Consider the following 21,363-nt stretch of genomic DNA (forward strand, 5'->3'; position numbering starts at 1 on the left):
TACTGGAAAGAGAACCCAAAACCAAAGCAAATGGAATGCTATCTAGCACTAAAAAGAAAATATACATTGGCAGAATATCTGAGCACAGTAAACAACCCAAAACTCAGGAAAGTCTTGACTACAGGTACAGACTCAGCGAACACAGCCTTGCCATAGAGAAACACAGACAGACCCCGCTCCCAAGGGAAGACAGGCTATGCCCACTGCACACAAAATGTGGTAGAAACAGAGCTACACTTTCTAACCACCTACCAAGACAACAGAGACACATACTTCCCACAGATTACACACACCCAAAGTGAGTTTGAAAACATGACCAAAGACAAAAAAACTCCCATACCTGCTGGGAGAAATACAACAATGTGCAAACACAGCAGTGTGAACTGATGTGATAAAAGAAGGCTACAGAATCAGGCATTGACACTAAGGCTTGCCCACTTGCCCCCGGCAGGTAAATAAAACGTCAGGGCAGGTGAAGTTGGCTTTCAGGTTGCCCGACAGGGCAAGTGCTCTTTTGAGAGGGGACACAAATGTCTATAAACACAACACGAGATATCTGTCTAAACACCTGAACGTGGCCAGTGCGCTGTGTCTTCTGGTCTGTGGAATGTAAAATAAGAGCACTATTTACCTATAATGTGCTGTTTTTACTGTTGCTACATTAAAAAAATAAAAAATAACAAGTGTGAACCCATAGACATATTCAATCATAGCTAAAGTATTTGGTATTTGGATTTGCAGGTATTGAGGTATGACATTTTATCGCACAGCCCCAGAAAGTAAAGAAATAAGTGTTAAATTGAGTGGTAATTAAAATCATACCTATCATTTTACATTGCCAAAGCAAGTGTCACAAATAAATTATTACAAACCATTGACTGGCATCCAGACCTAAAGTATAGACAGAGCTGCTACCTTTAAACATGTTTTCAATTTGAGGCTTTTATCTTTTCCCTTATTTGTTCCTTCTATTGAAATCGTATTGAGAAAAAAAGAAATGCTGCTAGTTCCAAAAAGCTTCATACCCTGTATATAGCCTACTGTACAACCAACCACACAATGTGACATAGCTCTGTTTACATAATAATACTGTAGGCTATCCCCCTTCCCCAACTTTCCCCATTTTCAACTGTTTTTACTATGATTTGAACGTGCTTTGGCAATGTAAACGTTATGTTTTCTCATGCCAATAAAGCTCCTTTGAATAGAATTGAATTGATCCAGTTCATCTGAATGTAATGATGCGAGGAAGCGGGACTTGCAACCGAGGCTCCCCTCGACAGACCAACGCACAGCCTGTTGTGCCACTGACTTGGCAGAGACTGACTCATGACTCATCCTCATCCCTTTGTCATAGAAGATGAGCGCAATGCGAGGTTTTCCCCCTGAGTCCGATTGCAGACTGTTGTGCGCTGCATCTTGGCTGTAGTAGCCTAGGCTAACTTTACTGGGTAAAACGTGAGTACTTTTTCCACCACTGCATGTTCAGGAGCAGAGCTACACTGCTTAGCCTGTTGCCACCTGGCAGAGGCAGCAGAAATCCATCCTCATCCCTTTCTCTGCAAGATGAGCGCTATGCCAGGCAGCCAGACTAGCCTGAGATTGGCAGACTGTTGTGTGTTGGCTCTTGGCTGTAGACAGCAGCTACTGACTATAATATGGACTTGAACCCGGGGCTCCCCTCGCCAGACCAACGCACACTTGCACAGCCCGTTGTGCCACTTGGCAGAGCAGCAGACTCATCTCTTTTCAGCCTCGCACTTTGCTCTTCGAAGATGAGCCGCGCTATGCGATTCTCCCCCTCAGCCCGGTTGGCAGAACTGTTGCACGCTGGCTCTTGTGTCAAAAATGTGGCGTCCTGAAAAGGTTGAGAACCACTGACCTAAATTGTAACAGGTGTGACAGTGCAACTACAGTAGTAAGTACAGTAGCAGCTGTGATGCTTTCCTCAGCTAGTAAGTAACAGAGTAACTGCTTCAGACACAGATCTTTCTCCCCCTGCCAACACATTGTTTTGTGTGTTTAAAACAGGGCCTTGGAAACTTTGGGCTTGGGCTTTTTACAGATGTAATCTGAGATTCTTCAAGTAAAGTTTCTTTTTTTTCTGTCTAGTACTGTACAGATACACAGCATCTGGGCAGAATAACTAGTAAAGTATTGCGTTATCCTTTTAGCCTTAATGTCATTCATGCCCACTTGCCCGATAAGTAAGTCGTCCATTATAAAAGGATGGTAAAATTTGCGCTTGTAGAACAAACTCATGTTAAATGCAACCGAGTGGTTTCTGTTGGAATGAAACAAAGATAACTTGCTGAGTGGTTTCTGTTGGAATGAAACAAAGGCAAACTAGAACTGCACTCTGTCGATGTGCCAACTCGCGCCTTGCACTAGAGTTCTCAACAAGCCTGAAAATTAAGGCCCGGCCCTAACTGGGCCCTAACTGGGTCGGCCCGAGGCCCTACCCGGCCCTACTAGTTAGCAAACATTTTAGGCCCTACCCTACCCTAAATGTCGGTTGGGTTCGGGGCAGAATTGAGGTGTGCTCACCACTGGCATCACCAGGAATGCTGGTCCCTCATTGGCTGTTAACACATCTGCCGCCTTACACGTTTATAAACGTTCTATTTTGCCCAGCTATCTACCGCCTTACACGTTACTGTACGTTCTACCGTTTTTGGCCACTGGGGGGCACTGTTCACTAATATATGAGACAGCAATGTGTTCACAGCTCTTTGGGCAGCCTGTGATGCTGATAAAAAATTATAAAAATGTTATTCATGTAATCAGCTTTCTGCACACCTTCTTCAAGATGGCTGCCAAAATGGCCACCATCCACATGCTGTAATTGTTTGCGTGTGTTAATCTAAAAATAGATTTTTCTTGGGGTTGATTATATTTTTCTGCCAACTGCAAGGGGGCAATGGACATCTTCTGAGAGCTTATTGTTTTTCAAAAAATGTTTAATTTTTTTTTTATTTTCATTTCATTTTTTTGTAAAAAGCCGGGCAGTACTAAGATAGATTTTTTTTTAACCCTTGGCAGGCATTGTGTTAATGATGACTTTTAATCATCCCCACAGTGGAAGAAAGATCCCTATACGTGAATTCATCAACTGCAAATCAACACATGTGATTTACATGCTGCTATGTCCCTGTGGTCTAGCGTACGTTGGACAAACTAAACGACCACTCAAACAAAGAATATCTGAGCACAAAACTGCAATCCGTACTGGAATTACGCCATTAAATTAATGTTATTAATATATATATCCTATAATAGTTACTACTCACATGACTGAACCCATCAGGACAGCTGTGAGCCTTACCAACCCTTACCAACCTTTACCAACCTTTACCAACCCTTACCAACCCTTACCAACGCTTACCAAGGCTGCAGGAACTACTAGCATTGAAGGCTGTGAGACTTGGAGATCTGAGGCCTGTGTTTAAAGTTATGATGAATAGAACTCTATCATCTAACCCAGGTGTGTTTAAAGTTATGATGAATAGAACTCTATCATCTAACCCAGGTCAGTGTTTAAAGTTATGATGAATAGAACTCTATCATCTAACCCAGCTGATCTGAGGTCAGTTTAAAGTTATGATGAATAGAACTCTATCATCTAACCCAGGTGTGTTTAAAGTTATGATGAATAGAACTCTATCATCTAACCCAGAGAACAGCTGATCTGAGGTCAGTGTTTTTAACTCTCCTGAAGACTCGTCCACCAGGGAGATCTGAGTGGGGCTCTCCAACTCTAGAGGGACCAGTACAACACACACATGCACGCACACACAACGCACACACACACACACATGCGAAGGAATGTGATTTGACGGTCAAATACTAGGCAGGCCATAACTCATTGAAGACATTAGTATGCAAAGTCGCTCCCATAGACTCCAGGCAGTGGAAACAAATTTGTGTTCATAGGAGAGGAGATGTGATTGTCTGAACCGGAGGCAAGCCAGCGCAACACACTGGCTCTGCTGTGTGGAGACGACAACACACTGCTCTGCCGTGTGGAGACGACGAACAGGGAGGCGGTGAAAGGGGGAAGACACGACACAAACACAGGATCTTTTCACTTTTTTTGGCATCTAGTGTTGTTAGCTATGGCCATAGTATCACTACATCTAGTGTTAGTATAGCTATGGGCATATTATCACTACATCTAGTGTTAGTATAGCTATGGCCATATTATCACTACATCTAGTGTTAGTATAGCTATGGCCATATTATCACTACAGATATAATCACTACATCTAGTGTTAGTATAGCTATGGCCATATTATTACTACAGATATACTCTAAAAAACATATTTTCCCACCAGCAATAGTGTTATAGTGTAACTTATGGTCCACTTACGATATGGTCCTACCATAATGTTATGATCTAACTCAGAGGTTCCCAAACCTTTTTGTCTCAGGGCACCCCATAAATATTGTTTTAATCCGAGGCACAAGCACACGTTGTGTGCTTGTAGATCGGCTGTTTTCACTATACTAATTTTGTGCGACAGTCTTGTATGATGAAGCAGTGCTTTGCTTTACCAAAAGACAAACATTTGAAACTTGGAGATACGAGGTTTCTGCCCGACAGTGACGATATTTTAGTGATTATGTTGCAAGGAAAACGTTGAGATAATAGCCATTTTGGTTCAAAGTAAAAAAGAGAGCACTTCAATGTTATAAACATCTAAAAGAAGGCAACCCAGACCCGCTTCATATAGCCCTCAACCATAGTGAAAACCTACAGGGATGCCCACTGAGTCAGCTGGCCCAGGGACAAACACAAGCACAACTACCAGACGGAAATCCCATTGGACCAAATCAGATTATAAGAAAACAAAAGGAAAGCTACCTGACATACTGGAAAGAGAACCCAAAACCAAAGCAAATGGAATGCTATCTAGCACTAAAAAGAAAATATACATTGGCAGAATATCTGAGCACAGTAAACAACCCAAAACTCAGGAAAGCCTTGACTACAGGTACAGACTCAGCGAACACAGCCTTGCCATAGAGAAACACAGACAGACCCCGCTCCCAAGGGAAGACAGGCTATGCCCACTGCACACAAAATGTGGTAGAAACAGCCCACTAAACAATTTGAACTAGAAGTATAAGTTTATACGTATAAAAAATGGTCTACCAGAGGTATAGATATGCAAGTTTTTTAGATGTCTAAACTTAGACTAGACGTCTAATATACGTCTAATAGACGTCTAAGTTTATACCTGGGTCTAAATTTAGACGTCTAATAGACGTCTATATTTAGACCTTACGGCCGGACGTCTATTAGAAGTCTAAATTTAGACCCAGGTATAAACTTAGACGTCTATTAGACGTATATTAGACGTCTAGTCTAAGTTTAGACGTCTAAAAAACTTGCAAATCTAGACCATTTTTATACGTATAAACTTAGACGTCTGGTATAAGTTTAGATGTATATTAGATGTCTAATATACCTCAAAATGTTTGCTGGGAGAGCTACACTTTCTAACCACCTACCAAGACAACAGAGACACATACTTCCCACAGATTACACACACCCAAAGTGAGTTTGAAAACATGACCAAAGACAAAAAAACTCCCATACCTGCTGGGAGAAATACAACAATGTGCAAACACAGCAGTGTGAACTGATGTGATAAAAGAAGGCTACAGAATCAGGCATTGACACTAAGGCTTGCCCACTTGCCCCCGGCAGGTAAATAAAACGTCAGGGCAGGTGAAGTTGGCTTTCAGGTTGCCCGACAGGGCAAGTGCTCTTTTGAGAGGGGACACAAATGTCTATAAACACAACACGAGATATCTGTCTAAACACCTGAACGTGGCCAGTGCGCTGTGTCTTCTGGTCTGTGGAATGTAAAATAAGAGCACTATTTACCTATAATGTGCTGTTTTTACTGTTGCTACATTTAAAAAAAAAAAAAACAAGTGTGAACCCATAGACATATTCAATCATAGCTAAAGTATTTGGTATTTGGATTTGCAGGTATTGAGGTATGACATTTTATCGCACAGCCCCAGAAAGTAAAGAAATAAGTGTTAAATTGAGTGGTAATTAAAATCATACCTATCATTTTATAATGGACGATTTACTTTACGGGCAAGTGGGCATTACCTTTGGGCAAGTAGAACATGACCTGTACTTGCCCGATGGGCACGTGCCTCTGAGACCTTAGTGTCAACCCCTGAAAAATGGAATACAACCACCCTAAGGATTACAATTCAATTCAATTCAAAGGAGCTTTATTGGCATGAGAAAACATACGTTTACATTGCCAAAGCAAGTGTCACAAATAAATTATTACAAACCATTGACTGGCATCCAGACCTAAAGTATAGACAGAGCTGCTACCTTTAAACATGTTTTCAATTTGAGGCTTTTATCTTTTCCCTTATTTGTTCCTTCTATTGAAATCGTATTGAGAAAAAAAGAAATGCTGCTAGTTCCAAAAAGCTTCATACCCTGTATATAGCCTACTGTACAACCAACCACACAATGTGACATAGCTCTGTTTACATAATAATACTGTAGGCTATCCCCCTTCCCCAACTTTCCCCATTTTCAACTATTTTTACTATGATTTGAACGTGCTTTGGCAATGTAAACGTTATGTTTTCTCATGCCAATAAAGCTCCTTTGAATAGAATTGAATTGATCCAGTTCATCTGAATGTAATGATGCGAGGAAGCGGGACTTGCAACCGAGGCTCCCCTCGACAGACCAACGCACAGCCTGTTGTGCCACTGACTTGGCAGAGACTGACTCATGACTCATCCTCATCCCTTTGTCATAGAAGATGAGCGCAATGCGAGGTTTTCCCCCTGAGTCCGATTGCAGACTGTTGTGCGCTGCATCTTGGCTGTAGTAGCCTAGGCTAACTTTACTGGGTAAAACGTGAGTACTTTTTCCACCACTGCATGTTCAGGAGCAGAGCTACACTGCTTAGCCTGTTGCCACCTGGCAGAGGCAGCAGAAATCCATCCTCATCCCTTTCTCTGCAAGATGAGCGCTATGCCAGGCAGCCAGACTAGCCTGAGATTGGCAGACTGTTGTGTGTTGGCTCTTGGCTGTAGACAGCAGCTACTGACTATAATATGGACTTGAACCCGGGGCTCCCCTCGCCAGACCAACGCACACTCGCACAGCCCGTTGTGCCACTTGGCAGAGCAGCAGACTCATCTCTTTTCAGCCTCGCACTTTGCTCTTCGAAGATGAGCCGCGCTATGCGATTCTCCCCCTCAGCCCGGTTGGCAGAACTGTTGCACGCTGGCTCTTGGCCGTAGACAGCAGCTATACTAACTATGGACAATATAAACAATACTTTCTACTGCTCTGGTCCGTTCCAGTAGAACACACGCTTCAAACCATAGACTATAGAAACGTTAAGACGTCAGAACTCAGAACAGATCGAATCTCAACTTTGAGAGCAGAATGAAAGCGTAGCCCTGAAACATGACGGCCATTAACATGACCGTCATGTTTCCACATTAACCTTGCTTCTAGCGATGTAGACAAAGAACCCCGGCAGGCTAAACAAACGTTCAGATTTCAAAAATAAAGTGCTCACCCAAGGCTAATATGTGTCAGAATAGATGCCGTTCAACCAGAATTACATGCCGCTCCCGTATTGTGTAATGAAAAGCATTTTTATCCGATCATTGTCTGTTTCCCCATGTATTTTCGGACAGGTTTTTGTGAGTCCACGCCCACATCTCCGTGTCCATACTAGATGGGGTTGGTCTGGAAAACCAGGAAATACAAGGAGAACCCGAAATGTGCTTTTTATTAAGCAACACGGGAGCGGCATGTCATTCTGGTTGAACGGTATCTATTCTGACACAAACTAGCCTTGGTTAAGCACTTTATTTTTTAAATCTGAACGTTTGTTTAGCCTGCCGGGGCTCTTTGTTTACCTCGCTAGAAGCATGGTTGAGGTGGAAACATGACGGTCATATGGCCGTCATGTTGTGCCACTTGGCAGAGCCAACCGCCCTCATCCCCTTTTTCTCTGCAAGATGAGCGCTATGCGTAGTTAAGTTTTCCCCCTGAGCCCGGTTGGCAGAACTGTTCTAGTATACCTGATTGCAGACCGGAGCACGGGGCGGAGTGAACGCGGCAAGGGGAGTGAACGCGGCAAGGGGAGTGAACGCGGCAAGGGGAGTGAACGCGGCAAGGGGAGTGAACGCGGCAAGGGGAGTGAACGCGGCAAGGGGCGGAGTGAACGCGGCAAGGGGCGGAGTGAACGCTACCGTAAGTGAACGCGGCGGTGGGCGGAGGCGTTTGATTATTGTCCACGACATTGCAAGCGGCGCGAAGGCCAGCGGACCTTGGTCCTGCTCTTCGCCCCCGAGCGCCGCAGGCAGAGAGTTACGAAGCCGTGGTGAATGCAATCGTTATATTTAAAACACGATAAACATCAGCATTGATGGCTGAATGGATAGAGTCGCCGACTTGAGTGCCAGAGATCACTAGTTCGAATCTCACCGTCGCCCCACTGCACACGTCACCGAAGCCCACGATAACCGCCGCGTTCACTCCGCCCCTTGCCGCGGTCACTCCGCCCCGTGCCGTGGCCTGCAATCAGGTAAGGCTCGAACTGTTGGCTCTTGGCTGTAGACAGCAGCTACTAACTATGGACATAAACAATACTTTCTACTGGACTGGTCCGTTCATTTACACACGCTTCAAACCATAGACAAAAAGAACAGATCATCTCAAGTTGAAAGAGCAGAATGAGAGTGGGAAGAGACTCTTGTTGTCAGTCAGATGAATCGTGTCTCCTTTTGTTTTGAACTGGGCTGTGAATATAGCCTGTGTTGAACACAGCTTTAATGTGGCTGTTTTAACACCATAACATGCGGTTGATATCACATTATTAAATACAATGTAAAGCTGTGTTTAACCTACTTGTTTGTTTCCAGCGCAGTGAGCATGGATCAGCAGACATGGAAGGGCGTTTAGCACTGTTGACTCAGCTGCAGTCTGCAGACTTCCTCTGGGAACTCTGATTGGCAGACAGGGTACTGACTGCAGTGCAGGGGTGTTCAACATGTCTCCTTTCCGACATGTCTCCATTCCGACACTAACCCCATCCCATCTCTAACCCTAACCCTAAACATAACCCCTATGGGAGTGTCGCCACTCCGACAATAAGGAGTCAATTTCGGAGTGGCGACATATCGGAATGGAGAGAGCTCCCGTAAGCTAGTAGGTAGATAGGCAGGCAGGTTACAGGTAGTAAAGAGTAGGCTGTTTAATATAAAGTGCAACTTACAGGTAATAACTCTAACCCAGTTTGCATTTTTGTTCAATAATGAACGACAACCATACCACAGGCCAAATGTGAATTTCATGGAGAGAGAGAGAGAGAGAGAGAGAGAGAGAGAGAGAGAGAGAGAGAATATATTAAAATGTAGCCAGTTTGAATTAGTCGGGGGGCCGAAGCTGATATTTAGACATATGCAGCTATCTCGGGGTAGAAGTTGCCAACCTATTCAGAACTAATCTTTAACCCCTTGTGATGGGTTCTAACCTGGTTGGCATCTCTGAAAATGATGTTTAGGTCATTTTATCGCTGTATACTTAAGTGGTAAAATCTGATTTTTCTGCTATAATGTTGAGCTGATTTGCTAATGTAAGTGTACTGCTAATGTGGTAATGTAATGAAAATACAGGTAGCAAAGCTAATACTAGAAAATATTGTTCCTTCGAAACAATTGTGGGCAACAATAGGGGTTTCATGGCTGTACCTCAAACACAGCATGAGCTATACCTGTTCAAAGTTTGCACTTTCAAAGGCTTCCTACAGCACCACCATTTGGCCGATTGCTGTAAAAAGTAATAGCACACGTTGCCACAGTAAGCTGAACACATTGATGTTTTTATTTTCATTTTCTCACTAACAGGCGAGCCCACAATAATGACAATATCTCAAGTGTGCGAGCCCACAACAAGCACAAACGTTTGACCACTTTACACATCAGATATTTGATATATGGATCCCCTTGTCCATGGGGATGTACCCCTTTTGGTCTAGTGGTTAAGAAGATATTGTACTTTCACACAAGAGACTTGGGTTTTAATCCTGGGCGTGATTCAAAAGAATAATGAAATACTTACTGGCTTTTTCTGCAAGCACAACTAAGACAGGGGTCATTGCCATGTTTGCTTGTGGTGGATATTTTTCTCAAAATATATATGTTTTTCCCACATACAAAATGAGCGTACAATAATAGGCTAATACTATAGAAAAACACATGAGCTAGCCATGAATGACCATATCAGGTCTAGGTCTAGAATGTTGTTGTAGTGTTGTAAAGAAAGGCTAATACAGGATACAAGCGGTCAAAAAGAGGGGGTCCACCCTATGTTCCCCAGGTTCTATGTTCCCCACAGGTTAACCTGCATTAGTTTTACTGAGGTTAGGTTTAGGTGGTAAGAAAGTGGGGAACATAGAACCTGGGGAACATAGGTACGGTCCCAAAAAGACTAACATTAACAGTCGAGCAGTTTAACACCCCCTAGTGGTGGACATGTAGGAACTGAGATAACTTGGAGGATTTAATAGCAGACATAAATACATTTATCTGCATTAGATTCCCGCAGAAACAGGTGGATAGTTTTGTTGATTTACTTTTGATGAGGTAATGCTCTTTCATTTAAAATGTCAGGTATTAAAAAGGTCCCTAGCAGCTTTTACCACCGGTACACATTCTCACATTCAGTTGTTTTCCAGTCAGAGAAGCATTTTTTGTAAACAATATTTATTGATGACGTCACAGAGTATAAAATAAAAAGGTTTAATCGTCATTCATTGGAGGCTACAAAACAAAGCACGTGATCTGTACACACACGCACAGCATCTCTGAATTTACAAGTCCCTAAAAAAAGATCTTCTTGAAATATAAATGTAACTGCAGCCAAACGGTTAAAAAGAAACAGATGACAGAAAACACTACTTGAATTACTGTAGAACTACAGTCAGACGGACGTGAACGCACTCACACACACACTACACCCGTATTCAACCATCAAACTAAGACAATCCAAATAACCGCTGTACCAGGGGTCTTCAACAGGGGGTCCGGGACCCCTAGGGCTCCTCAGAGTTACCACAAGGGGGGCCGCCAAATCTTTGTGTGATAGGATTTTTATTTAATGTTTTACATTAACCCGCTTGAACCCTAGCATCCCTATTCTGAGGGCAACATTAGCCAAAAATAGCAGATCTACAAGCTCTATTTTTGGCGGCTCTTTTCGGTGGTGGCTTGGGGTAGATGGGGGGGGGGGGGGGGGCGGGGAAAGGAGCAGACCAAGTACAGAGCACAAACCTCACGTTTAGCAAGTTTTGAAGTATTTTAGGTTTAAAGCGGGAAAAACAAGTTGAAGTGAATGTGTGAAATCTGAAAAGCTCCCTGGCTCCTGAAAAACCAGCCCTGATGCATGTCCGTATTTCACCTTTTTTATTATGTTTTGATCATAATTTGATGCCCTACTTCGTTGTGGCAAGTCCTGCAAAACTAAATATCGTTTGGAGAAAGACATAATAAGTGAAAATGATTAATTCTGTCCTTGGGTTTAAAAAATATATATATTTTAACGAGAGCTTGTGATCTAAATATGTAAGACATTTAGTTTGGGGACATTTCTTTTTTCCCTGACACAGAGGTTTTGCTGGTGGTGAAGGTGTCAAATAATGCGTATCAAATAAGCACATCTTTGTCAGAGTAAAAACGGTCCGAATTGTTACGTGTGGTTGTAAACAAAGAAACGATCCCGCCAACAACACAAAGGAAAAGCCAGGACTTTGTTGTGAAAGAGTTGAGAAGACTTGACAGTTAGACAGACAGGTAGAGACAGACAGACACTAGGGGTTGGCCATATGGTGATAAATATCATTGAGACGATACAATGTCTCCACAATATTCCTTTTCAGAGATATCTCGTGATACAATGAGGGAGAGCCTTGTAGAAAATCTTGTTGAATTGTTAATACAGAGATTCACTGCAGAATTAATTTAAACCTGTATTTTGGTCTAAATCAGTTGTTCTCAAACTTTAAAATGTCAAGGTGGCCCCTTAACTCTGACAGTATACAGATGAAACCAAATTTGGTTTCATTTGTATACTGTCAGAGTTACATACTTGTAAGGGTCAATTTTAGACCTCCCAAAGGAACCCAGAGAGTCCCTGGACCCCACTTTGAGGACCACTGGTCTAAATGATCTGTTACTACTTTTTCTTGTAGTTTTTGTTACCTTGTAGGTGGTTGTACTGTTAAGTAACTTGAAAGAATAACCATAAAACCAACATGAAAAAGAATCGTGATGAGATTGTGTATCGTAATACAGCTTGGAAGAATATGGTGATATTGTATTTGTCCATATCACCCACCCCTCACAGACAACAACAGAAGCAGAAATCGTGACAGGGTTGACAAGCAGACATGACAGCTGACGGCTGCCACAGAAGTGTCCGTCACGGAAAACTGTCTTTCAGTCCTCCAATGAGAAGCGTCCGTCATGGTCAGCTGTCTCTCAGTCGTCCAATGAGAAGTCGAAGGGCTGGAAGAGCTCTCGGAGCGTCTTGCTAAGCTCCTCCTCTTCCTGTCTGCTCTGCTTGCATTCCTTCCAGTCGGCGCGCGTTGGGATGTTGAGGACCGCCTCGCTGGCCAGGACCTCCCTGTACGTACGTACACGCACGCACGCACGCACGCACACACACACACACACACACACACACACACACACACACACACACACACACACACACACACACACACACACACACACACACACACACACACACACACACACACACACACACACACACACACACACACACACACACACACACACACACACAATATTGTACTATATTGTGTATTAGGGCATTCACCAAATATATATATTTTTTTTTAATATGTAGTTTATAAAGCTTGGCTAGATAGGAAGTCATAAGAATGAGTTGTCAATGCCCCTGGTGGATGAATTTGTTAATGCTCTATACCAGTGGTTCTGGTTCCTTTTTAGGCCATGACCCCCAAAATAAACATATTTGAACTGGGGACCCCCACCCTGACAAGCACTTGGAATTGTAGGTATTACATTTAATGTGACTCGGTTCCGCAGATAAATATTGAGAAAATAGCAGATCTACATGCTCACAACGCCTCGCAATGACAGGCGTTGTGAGCATGTAGATCTGCTATTTTCACAATGTTCGCCTCTTGCTTACTTAATATTTGACAGTTTGGCCAGTCCTGTCGAATATTCCACTATTCGAATACTTTGAGGTTGAATAATTCGAATACTAAAAATCACTATTCGTGAATGCCCTAGTGATATATATATAGTCAAATATAGCATCTTGGCTGACAGCTCTAAAGGAGTGTCTCCTTTAAAACCGCTGTGAAAGAACACCTACATGTTGCTGCAACTCCAAACTGGCTCCTCTAAAAGAGTCAAAAACAAAGCCTACACTATTCATCACTATTCGTCATTTAATGTTTCTATGAACGAGCCATAGATAGTTCTTTCTTGGCTTTAAAATACATCCTATTAGTTAGTTTTGCTTAGTTTTGACCCTTTTTAACTTACTTTCTTAATAAAGTTGTTTTTATTCATTTTGTTTTGTTAATACTAAATGAGTGAAATAGATTGAAATCACAATCTTCTTCTTCACATTAAAATAATATTATTATATTATGTTAAAATAATATTCTCCAGTGAATCCATCACCTTCCAAACTGCAGAGGGAAGTGTGTGTGGATGCGATGGTAGAGTTTATCTCCTGAATCCAACTGGACGTAGAAGTATGGAGTCCCTGGAGACACACACACACACACACACACACACACACACACACACACACACACACACACACACACACACACACACACACACACACACACACACACACACACACACACACACACACACACACACACACACACACACACACACACACACACACACACACACACACACACACACACACACACACACGCACACAGTCAGCCAGAAAGAAAGTGCAGCAACCTTTGTTTGTGTATGCGTGCATGCCAGGTCAGTGTGAATGAATGAATGAATGAATTTGTATTTCTGTGTCTTGTCATAAAGACCCATCCCTTACAGGATTATAAGACACCAAACATGAATAAACAATACCACATTCAATTACTGGAGACTGCACAGCAATAATAAAATAAATAAAATACATGAAAAGAAAGGAAAGAAAAGGAAATGCCAAAAACAAACATACCTCACATGTTATAAACTGTATGTTTTCTTTGTCCGTTTGTCACATGCTTTCTCTAAATATTCTGCCAGTGCAACTGCAGATATCTTGTGTTAAAAAATCCAACCGTGTGTGTGTTTGTGTACATGCACCTGCTTCAGGTCAGTGTGTGTATGTACGTGCACCTGCTTCAGGTCAGTGTGTGTATGTACGTGCACCTGCTTGAGGTCAGTGTGTGTGTGTGTGTGTGTGTGTGTGTGTGTGTGTGTGTGTGTGTGTGTGTGTGTGTGTGTGTGTGTGTGTGTGTGTGTGTGTGTGTGTGTACATGCACCTGCTTCAGATCAGTGTGTGTGTGTGTGTGTGTGTGTGTGTATGTGCGTGCACCTGCTTCAGGTCAGTCTGTTCAGGGATCTCCATCATGTGTGTGTGTGTGCGTGCACCTGCTTCAGGTCAGTGTGTTCAGGGATCTCCATCATGTGTGTGTGTGTGTGCGTGCACCTGCTTCAGGTCAGTGTGTTCAGGGATCTCCATCATGTGTGTGTATGTGCGTGCACCTGCTTCAGGTCAGTGTGTTCAGGGATCTCCATCATGTGTGTGTACCGGTATGTGCGTGCACCTGCTTGAGGTCAGTGTGTTCAGGCATCTCCATCATGTGTGTGTATGTGCGTGCACCTGCTTGAGGTCAGTGTGTTCAGGGATCTCCATCATGTGTGTGTGTGTGCGTGCACCTGCTTCAGGTCAGTGTGTTCAGGGATCTCCATCATGTGTGTGTGTGTGCGTGCACCTGCTTCAGGTCAGTGTGTTCAGGCATCTCCATCATGTGTGTGTATGTGCGTGCACCTGCTTGAGGTCAGTGTGTTCAGGGATCTCCATCATGTGTGTGTGTGTGCGTGCACCTGCTTGAGATCAGTGTGTTCAGGGATCTCCATCAGCTCCATCTGCTGCTCCTGAGCCTGCACCATGAAGGCCTCTTTCAGGTCCTCAGTGGCACACCTGTCTGCAGGGACCCCCACCACCTGGAGGGGGCGACACAGAGACAGTGGACTGTTGAGTTGGATCCAAAAGCCCATGCCTTGTAGCCTGACACTCTGCCTGAATTGACATTTCCTTTCACTCCATTATTCAGTCTGAACGTGCTTTCATCTGCAGTCGTTTCTGGGATGGGCGTTGGTTGGTTCACCGTCTGACCAATCACAACAGTAGCAAAGCAGATGACGTAGTTGTTGTTGGTGTTGTTATGTAGCTGGCTAGCCAGTAGCTTGCTACTTGCTAACCAAAGAAACAGGCAGAATAGGAGCTCTACGAACTAGTAATCAAACACAACATAACATGTCTGCTACTCATGTTTCATAGCGAGAAAGCTACAACGCTTGTAAATCTGCTTACAACTATTAAAGTATAAAATGATTAAATATGTCGGTAATCTGCCCTGTGCAGTGTGTGATTAAGAAACCTAAATTACAAACAGAAGTTAAAGTTTGTATTCACATGTTCCAGTCTTGAGCGCCAAAAACACAATTAAATTGTCAATCGTAAGACAATTAATCATCAGTTTAAATGTTGAATTGTGACGGCCAGGGACGTGCAGAGAAAGTTAGAGAGACAGGGACTGAAATTTCTAAAAGAGCACCAGAAATAGCAGACCTCCAAGCTCACAACGTGCTGTGTTGCGACACACTGTGATCTTGGAGGTCTTGTGATCTTGGATTTCTACATAGAGGGGGCACAAAGTGTTTGGACAGGGCAATTCTCTTGAATGCTGCCTTCAGGTGTGGCATGGAAAGAGGGGGCATTAGCATTTCTTTCACCATAGTAAAAACTGCATTCATGTTCCGGAGAGGACGGATAAAAGGGCAGAAGCTCGAGCCCCCTTTGATGTCTATGTGTGCACAAGCCTGTTGACATCTCTATGTAGGACCAGTTAATACCTGCAGCTGCATGTGCTGACTGCGGTAGTTCCTCTCGAACACGATAAACAGGACCAGTGTGTACCTGCAGCTGCATGTGCTGACTCCTGTAGTTCCTCTCGAACATGACAGCGCGCTGCGCTCTGCTCTGGTAGAAGCTCTGCAGGGAGCTCTTGTATCGCTCCATCTCCTGCACCGCCTCAGAGCTCATCTTCACCACAGACTGGTAGTGACCGATGGGCAGGACGAGGACGTGATGGGGGGTCAGACCACCTTTAGCCAGGGCCAGGTAGCACTGGACACACAGAGAGAGAGAGACACACAAACACACGCACGCACGGCACACGCACACGCACACACGCACACACACACACACACACACACACACACACACACACACACACACACACACACACACACACACACACACACACACACATTTGAATTATTTTTTGTTGGATGTAGACAGAAAGCGCAGCACACACAGATCCAAATACTGATCAGAAGAAGGTCATACCAGATACTGCTGCTGCGTATGCTTATTAACACACAGAGGAAAGAAAATAACACATTGATGACATTACTATAATACAGACATTTTACAGATATATATATATTTTTTAATAGCATATTTTGTAAAAAAAAAGAAGAAAAAAAACATTGCAGATGCCATAACACCCAAAATCAGAACTGACTTTGGACTTTTGATATTCATGAGCTGTATGACATATAAATTCTATATATATCATACAGTATATTGTGCGTGCGTGTGTTTTAGTGCATGTGCGTGTGTGTGTGTATGTGTGCGTGCGTGCATGCATGTATGTGTGTGCATTTGTGCGTGTGCGTGCGTGTGAGTGCATGTGTTTCTCCACCTGTGGACTGGCCAGACAGAACCAACATGGACCTGTAGGCTGAGCTAGAGACAGAGAGACATAGAGATACACACAGAGAGAGAGAGAGAGAGAGAGAGAGAGAGAGATAGATAGAGAGAGAGAGAGAGAGAGAGAGAGAGAGAGAGAGAGAGAGAGAGAGAGAGAGAGAGCATTGAAATCTGGTAGCATCATCACACTACAGGATAATCCCTTAATATTCTCTTACCAGATCATATAAACATGCACTAATAATTTAAAACTACACCATTTAAAATAAATAGGGGCACCGCCCACTACATGTGGAAGCAGACGAAGTAATCACTGAAGGAAGCATGAGCTCAGTTCAGGGCTCTCCCCAGGTTGGCAGAGGGAGAGCAGAGCCCAGGATTACAGTTTAGGATATTCTATTGGCACTGGGTGAAAATTAGGTTACAAAATCTATAGCAAAAAATATATATACCGGTAGATATTGTTGATATTCCTTTTCATAGATATCATATATATTATGATATATTGAATTGTTAATACAGAGATTCATTGCAGAATGCATTTAAACCTGCATGTTGGTCTAAATCAGTACCGTAGTTCTCAAACTTTACAATGTCAAGGTCTCCCCTTAAATCTGACATTGTACAAATGAAACCAAATGTACCCATAAGGGTCCATTTGGTTTCATTTGTACACTGTCAGAGTTACATACTTGTAAGGGTCAAATTTAGACCTCCCAAAAGGAAGCCAGAGAGTCCCTGGACCCCACTTTGAGGACCACTGGTCTAAATGATCTGTTACTACTTTTTATTTTAGTTTTTGTTACCTTGTACTGTAGGTTGTTGTACTGTTAAGTAACTTGAAAAATAAACATAAAAACCAACATGAATAAGAATCGCGATAAGATTGTGTATCGTGATACAGCTTGGGAAAACATGTTGATATAGTATTTTTCCGTATCTAAGGTGCAGTGTGTGTGTGTGTGTGTGTGTGTGTGTGTGTGTGTGTGTGTGTGTGTGTGTGTGTGTGTGTGTGTGTGAACTCACGGGGTCTGCGTGGCTGTTTGTGTTGTCTCTCTCCTCCGTCTCCTCCCTGTCCTCGTCCGTCCCCGCCCGGGTGTCTGTCTCCGTCAGAGTGTCTCTTGCGGCCCCCCCGGCCCCCGGGACCCCCACCCTGCTTCTGACCCAGGTCAAAGAAGAACTGGGAGGCCGGCTGAGGGACGGACAGAGGACATGAGGACAGAGTGATAAAGGACATGGTAACAGTTAGGGCTGTCACCTAACAGCACATTCTACATCAGAGGTTTTCAAAGTGGGTGACGGGGCACACTGGGGTGCCATGACGGCAGTCCAGGGGTGCCACGAGATCATTTGATAATATTTGGAATTTATTTGGACAGTTTTTTTCAGTCAGTTCTAACTGAAATGGCTATTATCTCAACGTTTTCCTCGCAACATAATCACTAATGTATCGTCACTGTCGGGCAGAAACCTCGTATCTCCAAGTTTCAAATGTGGACATCTTTTGGTAAAGACTGTCGCACAAAACTAGTGAAAACAGCCGATCTACAAGCACACAACGCCTCGCGATGCGAGGGTTAGGGTTTTTAGGGTTAGGGATTTTATAGAGAATAAATACAAAACGAACGGTTTTGGACATACAAGGTTTCCACCCGACAACGACGATATGCTATAAATATAAGGTGCTGGGAGTGAAAATTATAATGTAGGGGTGCCTCGGATTAAAAAAATATTTATGGGGTGCCCTGAGACCAAAAAGTTTGGGAAACCCTGTTCTACATGACCATTCATTTTCACTTTAGCCTCACTCCGCTTCCCAATCAATTTGAAGATTTTAATGTCTGTTTTTAAAATTAGGAATGGGTTAGAGTTAGAATGGGTTAGAATGGGTTAGAGGTCACTTGCAGAACTCATCTCCGACTGCTCCCCAGCCCACCAGCTGCTGCTGACCAAGACAGCAACCAATAAAACAACTAGGGATGAGCGGGCCTTCGCGGCGGCTGCCCCTAGGCTCTGGAATAATTTGCCCATACACATCAGAGCTGCCCAGTCCATAGCTATTTTTAAATCACTCTTAAAAGCGCATTTCTTTTCCCTGGCTTTTAGCGACACCTGATTTCCCTCATTGGTGCTAATATGTTTGTCTCTTTTGTGCCTATTTCGTTGTATGCTATTGTTCTGTTCTTATTGCATTGTTGTCTCCACCAGCCGAAGGCATGGGGGAGAGTATGTTTTCCCCTCCGTCCGTCCGTGTGTCCGTCCGTGCGTGCGTCCGTCCGTCCGTCCGTCCGTGTGTCCTCGCAGTTTGTGTGCACCTAATCTCAGTCGCCGTTGGCCCGGTCGCTGCCAAAGTGAGCACACACATTCCCTGGATGCCAATCTAGAACCTCTGCCCTAAATTTTTCAGATGGGCCTTTTCTAGCGCCACCTAGTGGCCGATGTTCGCACAACACATTTCTGTGCACTACTCTTACAGATGTTGTCCAAAAATCCTACAAATCGTAGGCAGTATCTCGACAGTCATGTGATCGACACGGATCTGTTCACTTTTTTTCCACTTTTCACAGTTTTGGGTGGCCAAAATGTTGCCCAAGGAATGTTTTTCATGCAAAATAAATGCTTGCAATGGATTCAGAATGATGAAGAACCCCTAGTTTGACCCCTCACATGCTACTTAAAGCAGATTTATTTTCTTTTTTTAATATTTCTAGTGGAGTCGATGGGACAGTGAATATACAAATGGCCATAACCTTTTTTCGCGATGTTTCCGGCAGAGCAGGCCTCTCATTCTGTGGACCTTAATGACCAAACTAATAGATAAAACAGAAATAAAAAGTGCGGCAGAACATCACAGGTCCTCTCCCATTTTGGTGACTGGATCCCCGGCTAATAGGTGATGTCACCTGTGATGTCACAGTGACAAGGGAACCAATAGACAGTACAAATGTGTACTGACTGTCTGATGGACGGACAAACTGAGACATTTCTCATGGAATACTGCGACTTTCAGTCACAATAATGTGTCTGAAGTGAACTATCAGGCTACGCATCATTAAACCCATAAAAGGAGTGATCGTCTCACCTGAGTGGAAGCTCTTCTCAACATGTCTGCACTGGACGATGATCAGGATGAAGAGAAACTGGACGATGATCAGGATGAAGAGAAACTGGACGATGCTAGGAAGGAGTCACAGAACACAACATTGATTACATGTAATCAACTTTACTGTCACTATTTCTGCTTGGCCTCTATCCAGATGGACACAGACTTAAAACGAGTGAAATCAAGTTTATTGACATTTGTCTTTTACAGGCTAAGAGAATAATTGCATTGTCATGGAAAAGTCTGGGGAAACCGAGTATTTCACAACGGTTCAGAGAATTGTGTCTTTGTTTGCCTCACGTATATTTTGAAAGACAAACAAGAGGTGTTTAAAAAGATTTGGGGTTGTTTCATACAGTATATTAAAGATTGTAATTTGGGGCACTTAATGTCAGACCGGGGGGGGGGGGGGGGGGGGGGAGTAGTGTATTTGTTTTTGTAGTTATTGTCGTTTTTCTTTTTTTATGGTTTTGTGTTTTTTCATGCTATTGTATTTTTGTTTTTTCTGGATTTTTTTATGTATATAAAATGTTGTGAAAAAGTCTAATAAATATATTGTTAAAAAAAAAACTTTACTGTCACTATAATCTGAAATAATAGTCTGTTCCTGGTGTTCCTAAACGTAACCTCTGTAATCAATGCCTAAACATTTAAACCTTATTCATACCCTTAACCTCAGTAAACAGTTAATCCTAACCTTATTCATACCCTTAACCTCAGTAAACAGTTAATCCTAACCTTATTCCTAACCTTAACCACAGTCAGTAAAACAAAAACAGAATACAAGAACGGCCCAACGGAGTGGTCACTGTGAGATCTGGAGGGGGGAAAAAGCCATGTTTAACTGTAAGCCTAAAACAAAACAATAAAAGCACATCTACAAGCTCATCACGCATAGTTAACAACATTAACACACACTAATACTAGACCAATACTAAACCACACACACACACGCACGCACGCACGCACGCGCGCGCACACACACACACACACACACACACACACACACACACACACACACACACACACACACACACACACACACACACACACACACACACACACACACACACACACACACACACACACACACACACACACACACACACACACACACCAGTAGAGTTGCTAACCTAACGTTGTATTGATGTTTATAAACTTGAGGCAGGACCTTAAATAGACTGTAAAAATATAGAACTACACTCACCTCACGCTG

General features: G+C 43.2%; 2 protein-coding genes across 2 annotated transcripts in view; one reads left to right on the plus strand and one right to left on the minus strand.

The window, feature by feature from the left end:
• LOC308309076 (uncharacterized protein) overlaps positions 1 to 21,363 on the plus strand; it is a 244,490-nt gene that overhangs the window by 30,903 nt on the left and 192,224 nt on the right. The window lies entirely within an intron of this gene.
• Positions 10,828 to 20,985, minus strand: LOC308308410 (uncharacterized protein; the record flags this gene model as incomplete). The annotated part of the gene is made up of 9 exons (XM_080753828.1): positions 10,828 to 12,697; positions 13,756 to 13,840; positions 15,151 to 15,270; positions 16,247 to 16,456; positions 17,037 to 17,080; positions 18,071 to 18,236; positions 18,966 to 19,057; positions 20,127 to 20,221; positions 20,957 to 20,985. The coding sequence occupies 9 exons, from the start codon at positions 20,983 to 20,985 to the stop codon at positions 12,402 to 12,404; spliced, it is 1,137 nt and encodes a 378-aa protein (XP_080609954.1). The 3' UTR covers positions 10,828 to 12,401.

The sequence above is a fragment of the Nannobrachium achirus genome (genome assembly GCF_963921795.1).
Source record: "Nannobrachium achirus genome assembly, chromosome: 23".
NCBI classification, from domain to species: Eukaryota; Metazoa; Chordata; class Actinopteri; order Myctophiformes; family Myctophidae; genus Nannobrachium; species Nannobrachium achirus.